Raw genomic sequence first — 13,399 nt, 5'->3', positions numbered from 1 at the left:
TGTCCACCCACAGCTGCTCCCGACATTCCTTAAAACACTGCTCCGGTCCCCCGCTTTCCAGGTGAGGAGATGGGGTACAGAGTGGAGCAGGGGTGCCAACCTGGGCCTCTGACTGAGAGCTCTGTCCATCCGTCAGTCCGACTATCTGTCCATCTGTCCATCCGCCCGTCCGTCCCCGGCTGTTTGCGCCCTGCCAGGAGGCAGAGCTTCGGGGTGGACACACTGAGCCTCCATTCGCTGTGTGTCTCCGCAGGGCATGGCGCAGGCAGATGGGGCCCCCCAGCCGTTCAAGTTGGTCCTCTTGGGGAGCGGCAATGTGGGCAAGTCCAGCCTGGCTCTCCGCTACGTGAAGAATGACTTCAAAAGCATCCTGCCGACTGTGGGATGTAAGTGACGTCCTCCCTTAGTCTCCTCGGGGAGAAGCTCGGGTGCCGACCTGGGTGCGGGTCGCACGGGGCAGACGCTCCTGGAGCCTCGGACGTCCTGGGCTGCGGCTCCTGTTGGCCGGGCACTGGCTGAGCTCCGCAGGGGTGCAGGTTCGGGGTCAGGGTCTCTGGCCCCCAGGGGCAGGGTGTGTGAGGGATGGTTCTGGAGCAGCGGTGGGTGGGAGCCCCGGAGAAGCCCTCCAGGCTCTCCCTCGGGGTTGTGGGCCACCTGCTAACTGATCTGCCTCTCACGCTGCCCATCCCCCTCTGCCAGCACCGCTGCCCTGGGCAGGTTACCATGAGCAGCCCCTGCCTGCCTGGGCTCCTCTGCCAGCCCGGCCTGGATGGGGCAGTGGGCACAGGGCAGACCGTCTCAGTGCCCCTCAGAGAGGCACCAGGCCAGGGCTCCCGGAGGCCCAGGTCTGCCGTGCCTCTGCGGGCTGTCGGCTTCCTTCACATCCCGCCAGGGGGTGAAAACTCTTCTTCCCCCAAGACAGGGAAACCAGGCTTGTTCTTTACGCCAGTCTCTCTGGGAGGTGGCCAGCATGGTGGGAAACCTCCACACTCCGGTTCAGAGCTTCAGTTTCAAATTTGGACTCTGCCACGGAGAAGCTGTCTGTTTCCGAATTCACACGTTCACTCATCCATCCACTCACCTGTTCAGTCACTGATCCATTCCCCCCCTCATCCATCCACTCACCTGTTCCTCACTGACCCATTCCCCCCCTCATCCATTCCCTCACTCATCCATCCACTCACCTGTTCCTCACTGACCCATTCCCCCCCTCATCCATTCCCTCACCTGTTCCTCACTGACCCATTCCCCCCCTCATCCATTCCCTCACCTGTTCCTCACTGACCCATTCCCCCCCTCATCCATTCCCTCACCTGTTCCTCACTGACCCATTCCCCCCCTCATCCATCCCCTCACCTGTTCCTCACTGACCCATTCCCCCCTCATCCATTCCCTCACTGTTCCTCACTGACCCATTCCCCCCCCTCATCCATCCCCTCACCTGTTCCTCACTGACCCATTCCCCCCCTCATCCATCCCCTCACCTGTTCCTCACTGACCCATTCCCCCCCTCATCCATCCCCTCACCTGTTCCTCACTGACCCATTCCCCCCCTCATCCATTCCCTCACCTGTTCACTCACTGACCCATTCCCCCCCTCATCCATTCCCTCACCTGTTCCTCACTGACCCATTCCCCCCCTCATCCATCCCTCACCTGTTCCTCACTGACCCATTCCCCCCCTCATCCATTCCCTCACCTGTTCCTCACTGACCCATTCCCCCCCTCATCCATCCCCTCACCTGTTCCTCACTGACCCATTCCCCCCCTCATCCATTCCCTCACCTATTCCTCACTGATCCATTCCCCCCCTCATCCTTTCATTCACCCCTGCAGCCAGTGTCTGGTGGGTGTGGCCTGTCCCCGGCCGGCAGTAGAGTAGGGGGTTCCACAGTGGGTTGGATAGCTGCCCCTCCTCTACCCCCTAGCCCCCTCCCCCACCCCAGGGCTGTCTCCTCTCTCCAGAGGGAAGAACCTGTTCCACCATCAGGACTCTGCCTCTCTCCTGGGCTGGGCTCTGAACCTTTGTTTCCACTCTGGTGTCTCTGGAATGGTGGGTGGGAGGGTGTGGAGGGAGGCACAGAACAGAGTAGATGAGTGGGTAACCCCCGACCCTCTAGTTGAGTTTAGACACCGGTCCACGGGGTCAGCACTGATTTATTGAGCACCTTGCTCTGAGCCAGCGATTATGCTAGGTGTTGGGGACATAGAGGTCAGTGAGCTTTCCTTTGCTTTAAGCAGCTAAATCCCCGTGGGAATGTAGTCTCCACTCATATCTCAGGGTCGGCTTCACACGCCTCCTACACCCTGCCATGCCGCAGCCTTTGGAGGTGGACATTATCGTGATCGCATTGTTAGCAAGGAAGCAAAATTATTTGTTAGTTGTTCCAATATGTCTATTAGTACTATATTATAATATATTCTATATTATTTTAATTATCGTACTATTATAGTTCTGTAAATGTGGATGATGCTCCCCCTTTTCAGACAAGGAGGGGGAACCTGGTCGTTCCTTCAGTGTGTGAGGATGTAGCCTGTAGTGCGCGATCCCCCGAGGGCAGACCGTGGCTGCTTCTCGGGCTCGGTCTGGGCTTTGTTAAGAACCCCGGCGCCTGTTCCTGGACTGGCGCACAGAGCAGCCCACAGGGCACGAGGGCACTCCCTCCTGCTGGGGGGCTCAGTGGAAACCGTGGAGGTGGTGGGTGCCCAGTGCCCGGGCTGCAGGGACACTCGTAAATACAAGCTGGATGAACAAATGGCTGGCATCTCCAGGTCTTCTCCTGGGAAACGGGAGGGGTGCCCTCCTGTGGGAGGCTCCCCGTGAAGAAGGGCTTCAGGACGTCTTAGGCTTACCACGTCATGGCTTAGGGTCGTCACCCTTTCTTACACACCCACCCACTCTCCTGGAGCAGGGGGGACCAGGGCCGGCAGGGGTGTTCCCCTTCAGGGCAGGCCAGCCTCAGAAAGATCGGGGGCCCCTGGGCCCCTCCAGAGGGTCGTGGGTGAGTGTGTGGGGCTCCACAGGGGGCTGACGATGGGCACAGCACCTGGTGGGCACAGGGCCTGATGGGCGCAGGGAGCTGATGGGCACAGGGCCTGGCTCTCCAGAACAGGCCATGGCTGGGCAGCTACCAGTTGTGCCAGGGCAAGACCCTGAACACCCAGAGAAGCGGAGGGGAGCTGGGATGGTGATCGGCAGACCCGAAGCGGAGTAGAGTGGAAATGCCAAGTGAGCCCAGCCCTGGGCTCGGTCTGCCGGGAGGAGGCCGTGAGAACCCTGGGACGCCTGGTCGCCCCAGTCACCGGCCAGCCTCCGGGTCCCTGCAGGAGCGGGCCTGGCCGGGCACGTGGCAGCTCGCGCGTCCGGGACCCCGACTGGCCCATTTCCGTGCTGTGCTTTCCCGCCGTTTGCCAATATCATTTCAGGCAGAAGGATCTCTTGGAGTTTGATTTTTAAATCCCTTTTTGGCGTTCACTGTGGAGACCTAGTAAATGTGGTCGTGGGTTTCTGAGCATGGACGATAATAACTGTGGGCTCCTTTCCGAGTTGGAGCCAAGGAGTCCACGGGGCGGGGTGGAAGTCACCTCGATCTCCCCCTGGGCCCACCTGAGGGCCTTGTGTTTCTCTCCAGACAACTTTCTCTGCCAAGACTATTCAGACGGTCACTGACGCCCTGGCACCGCTTGGACCGAAAGCCCAGCGCCCCTTGGAAATGTGTTGGGACTTGCCATTGATTCACACAGACTTGTGCCATCATTTCCACACGAGAAAGGAAGATGCCGGGAGCTCGGCTGGTGAACGAAGGAGGCCAGCCTGAACTTTGGTGCCGTGCGCGACCTGGCCGTGGTGACCTGAACTTTGGCGCCGTGCGCGACCTGGCCCTGGTGACTCCCGAGACAGCCGGAGGCAGATTCAGAGATGTGACTGGACATGATGGCAAAGGGACAAAGGGTGTGGATACATGGCTGACGCCCCCAGTCAGAGATTCGGGAGAGCAGAGGGCGGCCCGTTGGCCACCTGGGAAGCAGGGGACATTGGCTCACGGAAAAGGGGCAGCGGAGCTTTGGAAGGTTGAAGCGAGTGGGCAATGCTGGTGCAGCGGGGAGAGCCCCTTCCAAGGCCCATGCACGGCCCGCACCCTCACGATGTCATCACCCTCATGTCATCACCCTCACGATGTCATCACCCTCATGTCATCACCCTCACGATGTCATCAGTCCATGGAGCATCTGCTTCGTCATGTCCACATCCATCCTGACCATGAGCCCGCGTAAGCCAGCAGCCATGAGTCCCCACGTTTAGGTAGAAACTTCGGCTTTGAGCCAGAGTGAGTCTGCGCAGGCCTCCTGCAGACACCACAGTTCTGAGATCAAGGTGCCGCCAGGGCGGCTTCTTTCTGAGGCCTCCCGTCCTGGTGTGCAGGCGACGGCCATCCCCGTGTGCTCACGGGGCCTCTTCTCTGTGCCTGCGTGCAGGGAGGGGGAGGGGAGAGGGGACTCTGTCTCTCTTCCCATAAGGGCACTAATCCCATGTGGGGCCCCACCCTCAGGACCTCATCTCACCGGCACCTCCCAAAGGCCCCACCTCCTCATGCCATACCCTGGGGTTAGGCTTCAGCGTATGCATTCTGTGAGGACACAGTCCGTAACGGGTAGGAAGTTCATCTGACTCGAGTTCATGAACAAGCAGGAAAATGCAGGTGTGCAGGCAGAGGACCTGGTTGGTGGCCTCCTCTTAGGAGCCACCCCAAACTAGGTTCTCATGAGAGAATCATGATCTTAGCAGTTCTGTGCTGAAACCCTCAGCCAGCGACCTCCATATCCTCTGTGGGCAGTGGATGGAGCTGTGTTTCCCAAAGCTGTGCCTGAGCCCTCCTGCGGGCCCTCGCCGCCAGGCCCGGCCTCCAGCCCTCTCCTCCAGGCCCCGCCTCTCGCCTCCAACCCCTGCCTCCAGCCCACGCCTTCAGGCCCCACCGCCAGGCCCCGCCTCTCACTCCAGGCCCCGCCTCCAGCCCGCTCCTCCAAGCCCCGCCTGTGAACATAGTGACTTGGAAAAAGGGTCTTCGCAGATGGGATTAGTTAAGGGAGCTGAGATGAAATGGCTCTGGGTTGCAGGTGGACCCAGAATGCACTGACTGGTGACCCTGTCAGAACACGGAGACAGGGAGAAGGCCCTGTGGACACGGAGGAGGAGAGGTGATCTGTCTAAGCCAGGAATGAGGAGGGGGCCAGGGCAGCCACCAAAGCCAGGAGACAGGTGTGCAAAGGATTCTCCCCCAGAGCTCCAGGGAGGGACCTACCCGGTGATACCTTGAATCTTGACCTCTGGCCCGGAACAGAGAGCACAGATTGCTCTTTGAAGCTGCCCAGTGCATGGTAATTGGCTGTGGCAGGCCCGGAACCAGCCCGCGGGCCTGCAGGGGAAGTTTTCATTTCCAGCACCCGGCTGTTTTATCAGAATCTCCCCACAGGCGCCGAACCCTGGAGTCTGGGTGGGGCAGAGGCTTCGACTAGGGACCCCGCTGCCCCCTTTCTTCTGGCTCCTCCAGCCCCTCTCGGGTCCCCTCCCCATGTCCAGCCTGGTTCCGTGTGAGACACACCCACCACACTATGGGGCAGAATGTCTGGTGCCCCCAATCAACTCTGAAAGTCACATCACTTTGGCAAGCAGGGCTGAGGGTTGAGTTAGGGTCCGTGTGTAACCCATGAAGGGTCCGCGCCAGTGACTGTGGCACTGGTTTTGGGCGGGCAGTGCCGGTTCCAGAGGGGTGTTTGCTGGCCTTCCCAGCTGTGGGCGGCAGGGAGCAGGTGTCTCTGCCGGCGTCCTGAGCCAGGGTCCCCTGGGTGAAGACCTGGTTCTCCGTGTTGGGTTTCAGGTGCGTTCTTCACAAAGGTGGTGGACTTGGGGGCTGCGTCTCTGAAGCTTGAGATCTGGGACACGGCGGGCCAGGAGAAGTACCACAGCATCTGCCACCTCTACTTCAGGGGTGCCAACGCCGCGCTGCTGGTGTACGACATCACCAGCAAGGTAAGGCTCACTCGGGGCGTGGCCCCGCCCCGTCGCGTGGCATCTGCCCGTGCTCTCCTGGGCACAGGACACTGTCTTCCGAAGGCATTGTGGGGGTGCTTTGTGGTTAGATCACAACCAGTAGGAAGTTGGTCACCTCCTTCAGGAAATCCTCCCTGACAATGCCTCCGTCTCCTGCTCGTCTGGGTTTGTGCCCCTTGGTGGTCCTCCCAGAACACCCCGCACACTCGTCATTGTCACTCAGGGCACCTTGAGTGCCCACTGAGTTGATGAGGGGTTACAGAACCAGGGCGGACACGCCCCTGGCTGCACACCCCACACTCAGCATCACCCGGGCAGATGCTAAATGAAGTGAGTGGACACGCCCCGAAGCAGGAGAGCAGGGGCGGGCTTCCGGGAGTGGGCGGGAAGGCCACGCACCAGCCCCGGCAGGGGTTTCCTGCTGGAGCAGAGGTGTGGGTGGAAAAGCGGGCTTCAGCCCTGCCAGGGTGGGGTGGGGCAGGGAGGTGGTGGGGCAGGTGAGCAGGAGAGAAGGGAGTCCTCCGAGGCAGGTAGACTCGGTCATCTGTGCTGGAGGGAGGGAAGGGGCATAGTGGGGCACAGGGCGGGAGCCCCGCGACCTGGTCTGCAGGGCACTGCCCAGCCTCCTGGGCACTGTTGGGGGAAAGAGCTCCCTGTGGCCCAGCCCACCACGGGCAGCGGAAGAGCAGAGGCCCTCCTCAGGGACGGAGCCGTCCTTGGGGCTGGGGGCTCTCTGTCACACGGTCAGCAGGGTCACAATGTGGCATTGGCGCCTGCCTTTTCTTCCCGGGACAGCTAGCTGGGGAGGCTGCCCTGAGGTCCCTCCTTCCTCCTTCCTTTTAGGATTCCTTCCTCAAGGCTCAGCAGTGGCTGGCGGACCTGGAGAGGGAGTTCCCCCCTGGAGAAGTCGTGGTGATGCTGGTCGGCAACAAGACGGACCTCAGTGAGGAGCGGGAGGTGACGTTCGAGGTAGGACTGGGGATGGGTCGTATGTCACCAGGAGAAAGGAGTGACCCTGAAGCACACACACACATTCACACACCTGTGTGCACATGACACACCCAAGCACTCACATGCACACCCACTCCACACACACACATTCACATACACGTGTACATGCACACACCCAAGCACTCACTCACATGCACACCCGCACCACACACACATTCACACACACGTGTACATGCACACACCCAAGCACTCACATGCACACCCACACCACACACACACATTCACATACACGTGTACATGCACACACCAAGCACTCACATGCACACCCACTCCACACACACACATTCACACACCTGTGTGCACATGACACACCCAAGCACCCACTCACATGCACACCCACTCCACACGCACACACATTCACACACCTGTGTGCACATGACACACCCAAGCACTCACTCACATGCACACCACACCACACATACATTCACACACACGTGTACATGCACACACCCAAGCACCCACTCACATGCACACCCACTCCACACACACACATTCACACACCTGTGTGCACATGACACACCCAAGCACTCACTCGCATGCACACCCACACCACACACACACACATTCACAAGCACCTGCACACACACTTCTCACTTTAGTTTCCCTTCTGAGCAGAGATTTCTGGTCTTTCCCGGAAAGGCCAGACCTGGCGATGGTCACTACCCGGTGTGGGGAGTGCTGAGCACCCCAGGCCAGCATGAGCACCCTCAGGACGGCTGGCGAAGTGTCCTGCCCGCATCACACAGGAAATGGGAAGCCTGGCCGGGTTTGGGGTCAGAGGAGAGGAAGTTTGGGGTCTCTGTGGGGGACGGGCTGAGAAATTCCGTGGGGAAGAGTAGAGCTCTGTGGGCCAGGTGAGGGGTGAACCCCACTGTGACGCCCTGCAGTGGGCACGGACCTCCAGGCAGGGCGACCTGGAGCCTGAACACTGCCCCTCGTCCTCAGTCAGGCAGGCTCGGGGAGGGGCCCGCGTGGGGAGCCCCTAGACCTTGAGACCCGAGTCCTGGGCAGGCCCAGCTTTCCGGTGGGCGCCTGTCCCCTCCTGGGCACACACTGCTGCCCTGGCGCTGTCCAGCTTGCTCTGTGACCTACATCACGCCACACAGGCCTGAGCCGTGTGGGAGACGCGGAGGGACCGCAGAGGAGGGGCCCTGCTTCCCTTCCTCGCCCAGAGCCCACAGGTGCCAGGGAGCCCTCGGGGCAGGGCCTGTGCCAAGGAAGGTGGCCTTCCCAGACTCTGCTCTGCAGCGCCCCCTCCCGCCCGGTCCAGGGTCCCCCAGAGGAGTCAGTCCCCCCAGGGCGGCACCTGCTGTGCGGGTCTCACAGTCCGGAGGTGCCCGGCCGGTTAGATCTCAAACAAACCGGAAACACACACTAACCCCAAACAGAAACGGTGACCAGCCACCAGGGCCGGCCGGTGGCTACTGGAAGGTGAAGAAAGAAGGTGTCACCTAAGCATTCTTAGGGGGCTCTTTTTACAAGTGACGTGGGTTTCCGTGGCCGTTCTCAGGAGGGGGAGCAGTTTGCACAGAGCCATAGCCTGCTGTTCATGGAAACCTCCGCCATGCTGGACCATCGCGTGACCGAGGTCTTCAGCGCCCTCGGTGAGTGACGGGCCCCGGCTCTTCTTCTCTGGCTCCCTGGGCCACCAGGATGTCACTAGGGACTGGGAGGTGAGTGGGAGAGTCGGGGCCCGAGGTTCATGGCTCCGGGGAAATGTCAGGAGGGGTGGGGACCCCGGGGGCTCCGCGACTGTGGCTTGTGGGGGTGTGCTGGGCTGGGGACCTCCTCACCCCACTCCCCTCCTGTGCTCACAGCTCGAGAGCTGCTGCAGAGGGTGGAGAGGAAGGAGCGCCAGGCGCAGCGGGGGGATGCCCGGCTGACCCTGAACCAGGGGCCCAGGGGCCCGGCCAAGTGCTGCGCCCACTAGAAGCGGCCACAGTGCTCAGGTCGTCGGGAGGAGCCCTGCTGCTCTGTGTGGACGGCGCACTTGACTCTAATTCACTGGTGACGCTGGCTTTTCCTGGAGGTGCCCAGGAGCCGGCGGCTCGGGAGAACCCCTCCCCGAGCCCGTGGGAGTCATTCGCGAGAGGGTTCGGGTCACATGGCCTTGCCTGCTACACCCAGACACAGACCAAGTCCCAAATGCCCGGCCAGGGCCGCCTGCCCGGCCTGGCTCCTGCCCTCTGCTGCCCTCGGAGGAGTGAGCGGGTCGGAGGGAACAGGGACCAGAAACACAGGACTGGGCCCTGCCCTTTGTACCCAGTACTGGGCGAGGCCCACTGCTCCCGGGAGTGGGGAGAGGCCCGAGCAGGCTGGGGGAGAGACCGTGCCCAGGAGGTAGAGTGAACGTCCTGGGCCTGGCCCATCCTCACCCCATCTTTGCGGAGCCCAGTGAGGTTCCCTGGGAGGGATGGTGGCTGCCAGGGGCTGCAGGGGCCCCGCTGTGCATTTGATGATGCCATGCTGGGGCCCGGTGAGCTCACGGGAGGACGCAGCCTTCCGCCCGAGGTGGACACCCTACCGCCGACCTGTTCTCTGGAAATTAAACCGCTTTCTGTAGCCTGGTCTTTGGTGAACTGGCAAGGTGGAGTTTATTGCACGGGTTCCAGGGGGGCCCATGGGGAGTCACCAGGGCGGCAGGCCCGGCAGGGGTGCGGGCCCAGGGCATCTCAGGTGGCGACACTGCACTCCCCCCTCACAGCCTGTCCGCCATCAGAGACGCCCGGCGGTCGCTGTGGGAGGTGAGCCCGTGTTAGGGGGAGGTGCCAAGGGGGGCTGATTTGGGGGGCTGTTGGCTTCCATCCGTGCCCCTGGGACTCTGATAAGCGGGTTTGACATGTTACCATCTGAAGAGGGTGGCTTCGCCATCCTGACAGTGAGGATGGACGAAGGAACATGGAAATCCTCCAATCCCGCTGACTTTGAACGTTTTGGCATCCAAAGGGCTTCAGCATTTCTAGGGGCTCCTCCTGTCTGCTCTCTGCTCTCATCCACCTGCAGGGGAACATCGGCTAGGCCCCCAGGCCAATGAGGGGTCCTGGCGGGGAGCTGGTCAGAACAGAGGCCTGAGGCCGCCTGGGCTCCATCTCGGTGTGGTCGCCACAGCGTGGCTGTGTCCCCCCAAAGGTCTTCAAGGGGCCTCCCTCCCTCTCTCATCCATCAGGCGGGGTGCTGGGGGTCTCCCGGCATCTCCCCTGGGCAGGCGTTACCCTCAGGGCAGGGAGTGGGGATTCTGGGGGACCCGGCGTCTGTTCTGGGGAGGTGGTGCAGCCCGGTGTCCCACGACTCACCCTTTCGTGGTGCTGGTTCCACAAGACACTTGCATGTGACCTTTCTGGGCAAAGTGGAGCAGGCTCTCAGGCTCCTTCCGTCGCGGCCTTTGAGAAAAGCTAAGGGGTAGGTAAAGAAACCACGCTTCCCAGAGGGCCTCCACCTTGGCTTCCGCTGTTTTCTCCGGAGACAATTTCGTGGGTGAAACCTGACAACGTATAGCCATATGCGTTGCGGTTTCTGACTGTAGTCAAGTTGGACAGTTTTTCACCCGATTATTCCCTTTGCGCGCCACTGGCCACAGCAGGGCGGCACCAGCCTGATGGGACCCCCCTTGGAGGCTGTGGCAGGCCAACGTCGCCGCTGGCCACTAGATGGCGCCCTACCATTGCTCATTTAAGACCAACCCTGCCGCTCCCAGACCCCAGATCCCTAAATGCAAGGCTTTCAGAGGAGTTTCTGAGAGCTGACTGACGGAAGAGAAACACCACGTACGGCAGGGTGCCCGTACCTCTGTGCCCGTACCTCTGTGCCCGTACCTCTGTGCCCGGCTCACTCCTGTCTTGCCAAGCGAGTGTCGCTGTGGTAGGATTTATTGTTAAATATCCTGATGCATTTCCAGGTCTCCACCAGTGGACGGGGTGCGCAGTGACCCTGGAGCCCCGGTTCTCCAGCCCCTGGGATGTGATTGCCCCTCCCCCCGCGGCAGGTGGGGTTCCACCCTGCATTGGGACCCCACCCCAGGCTTTCCCCCGGTGCGTCTGCGGCCGGCTTTGAGCCCTCCCAGTGAACCTGCTCTTCAGGGACGGGGAGGACTTCTGCGGGCAGAGGTCCTGTCTGTCCTTCCTTCCGGGGGTGTCCAGTGCCCCGTAAGGGTCTGCTCCACAAATGTGTGTCCGACAGGAGGGTGGGAGCCGGCCCCCGGCCCCGGAACCCTGAAGAAAGGGCTGGCTTTCTAGAAACAACCTCACTGAGGCCGACAGATTGGCGCGGTTGTCTGTGCAGGGCTCACCCGCCTTATCTCAGCCCTCCGGGAACTTGGGGACAGTGGCCGTGGGGCACCAGGAGTGTGGCAGTGGGGCCCGCAGGTGTTCTGGCTCAGGTGCTCCGGTACAACCGGTTCCAGGAGCGCGCTGGGTCCTGCCCGCAACCCGGGAAGCGGCCCCGGCCCTTCTCAGTCGAGGTGTGGACTGGGGTCCTCTCCGAGCTGGGTGTGCATGAGTGTGTGCATGTGTGCATGTGCGTGCATGCATGTGTGTGCACGCGCGAGTGTGTGTGCATGTGCATACGTGTGCGTGCATGTGTGTGCATGTGCATACGTGTGCGTGCATGTGTGGTGGAGGCAGGCGACATGCACAGGTTGGTCAGCGGCCCCTCAAAGCCACCCTGCGGCCCTGTTTCTGTTCAGTGTATCCTGCCTCCGCTGGAAGAGCCCCCTTTGCCCAGACCCATATGCTTCTTATAAAATTCATTTACTACCTACACTTAGGACAATTTGAGAGTCAAACATTATCTGTAAGTTGTTGAAAAAAAGTAGAGAAAGAAGAAAAGAAAAAAAGAGGGAGCTAGCTCCTCTTGAAGACTCCGGCTCACGCGTGGGGGAGGGTTCGGGTCAGCGCTGTGTGGCCGTAGCGTAGCCGCTGCCCCCACGAGGGTGCTCGTGCTCATGTCCCCGGCTGTGAGCTCTCCGGGGACCGGGGCCTCTGCACCTGGCACGGGAGCCCTACCGCTGGGAGAGCCTCCTCCAGCACATGGTCAGACTTGGCACTGGTCAGTGGCCGGGGCACAGACACGATACCACGGAGAACACGGCGCCCGTGCCCACAGCGAGCGGCCCGTCTCCCTCCCCGTGGCAGGGATACGGGACAGAACAGGGTCACAACACCTCGGGGCACAACCCACGCGTGGATCACTCTACAGGGTGACCTCCTGGGCTCCCATAAAAGTCAGTGTCACAACCGACAGAAAGACGAGGAACTGCGGAGAGAAGAGCTGCAGCCGGCGGGCAGGCTGGACCGTGTGGAGAAAGACGCCAGTGACGGAGTCCGGACGCTTTTATTAGGATCCGGGGAAAGCAGCCCGTGTGGCGGGGGCGGGCTTGGGGGGCTGCTGGAGTCACTCCTGCTCTGGGCTGTCACCCGCCCTGGGAGGGCTCAGTGCCTCCCTCCAGGGGGAGGCCGCCGGCCGGGGCCACAGGCTCAGCTCTGGGGCGGTGCTCAGGGCCGCCCTCCTCCGGCCGAAGCGGCCCACAGGCCTGATTCTGCGACCCAGGAACCAGGCGGGATCGATGTCGGGGGCTGGGAAGAAAAGGTGAGAAGGTCACGAGGGTGCCCCCGGGTGTGCCCCGTGTCCTCCGTGTGGGGCCCAGTGCTCCCACCTGGTGGGTGGCAGGGCCCAGCACACATGCTCAGCTCTCCCCACTGGGCTCTGCCCTGTCCCCCAGGCCATGCGGGGACCCACGCACAAAGGAGGGGCACACGAGGGTCTGGCGAGGCCATTTCTGGGTGGCGAGTGCAAGCTCACATCAGGACCAAGGACCACTCCCCTTCCTGCCCCCCATTCTTGTGCCAGGGGTAGGTAAAGCCTGCTTGGGCCCCAGGCCACCCTGGTGGTGGGAAGCGAACCCCTCAAATGTGTGCTAGACAGGGACACTGGGAAGCAGGTGGCAGGACCACTGTGGGTTGGGGACCGGTGACCAGCAGGGCAACCCCCAGGGCTGGGGCTCTCAGCAAGGACTGGACCAGGTTAGGAGGTGGCCCGGGGGTGGGGGAGGGGCGGGGAGGGAGCCTGGCACTCACTGCGGGTGTTCGTGGAGTGCTGGGGGGCGCGGCGGGCAGCCCCCCGCAGGGCCAGGCCCAGCAGCAGCAGACACAGGAGCCAGACCTGCAGCACCCTCATCCCCCTGGCTCCTCGTCGAGGCCCCGCTCCAGGTGGGCTCCCGCTCGGGAGGGCACAGCCTGGGCAGAGGGCGGAGGGCAGAGCAATGTTAGACACGCGTGAGGGCCATGTGCACGAGGCTGGGGCCTTAGGTGCCGTGACAGCCGTGTGTGTGGAGAGAGCACACGC

General features: G+C 61.9%; 2 protein-coding genes across 2 annotated transcripts; one reads left to right on the top strand and one right to left on the bottom strand.

The window, feature by feature from the left end:
* The first annotated feature begins 256 nt into the window (after positions 1 to 256).
* Positions 257 to 8,990, top strand: RAB17 (RAB17, member RAS oncogene family). Its single transcript, XM_036254964.1, has 5 exons — positions 257 to 386; positions 5,877 to 6,028; positions 6,893 to 7,018; positions 8,571 to 8,664; positions 8,878 to 8,990. Exons 1-5 carry the CDS (start codon positions 257 to 259, stop codon positions 8,988 to 8,990), a joined length of 615 nt encoding a protein of 204 aa, XP_036110857.1.
* Positions 8,991 to 12,448: 3,458 nt separating this feature from the next.
* PRLH (prolactin releasing hormone) lies at positions 12,449 to 13,231 on the bottom strand. Its single transcript, XM_036253370.1, has 2 exons — positions 13,132 to 13,231; positions 12,449 to 12,630 (listed from the first exon to the last, which is right to left on the bottom strand). The coding sequence occupies exons 1-2, from the start codon at positions 13,229 to 13,231 to the stop codon at positions 12,449 to 12,451; spliced, it is 282 nt and encodes a 93-aa protein (XP_036109263.1).
* Between the last annotated feature and the right edge of the window lie 168 nt (positions 13,232 to 13,399).

The sequence above is a fragment of the Molossus molossus genome, unplaced genomic scaffold (assembly GCF_014108415.1).
Source record: "Molossus molossus isolate mMolMol1 unplaced genomic scaffold, mMolMol1.p scaffold_m16_p_11, whole genome shotgun sequence".
Lineage (NCBI taxonomy): Eukaryota > Metazoa > Chordata > Mammalia > Chiroptera > Molossidae > Molossus > Molossus molossus.
This window is presented reverse-complemented; position numbering and strand designations above follow the sequence as displayed.

Bases quoted from the DNA above. Each gene is read 5' to 3' on its own strand.
- PRLH (XM_036253370.1), bottom strand. From the start codon at position 13,231: ATGAGGGTGCTGCAGGTCTGGCTCCTGTGTCTGCTGCTGCTGGGCCTG. The intron at 12,631-13,131 runs GTGAGTGCCAGG...TTTTCTTCCCAG, and splicing joins GCACTCCACGAACACCCGCA to CCCCCGACATCGATCCCGCC.
- RAB17 (XM_036254964.1), top strand. From the start codon at position 257: ATGGCGCAGGCAGATGGGGCCCCCCAGCCGTTCAAGTTGGTCCTCTTG. The intron at 6,029-6,892 runs GTAAGGCTCACT...CCTTCCTTTTAG, and splicing joins TGTACGACATCACCAGCAAG to GATTCCTTCCTCAAGGCTCA. The intron at 8,665-8,877 runs GTGAGTGACGGG...CTGTGCTCACAG, and splicing joins CGAGGTCTTCAGCGCCCTCG to CTCGAGAGCTGCTGCAGAGG.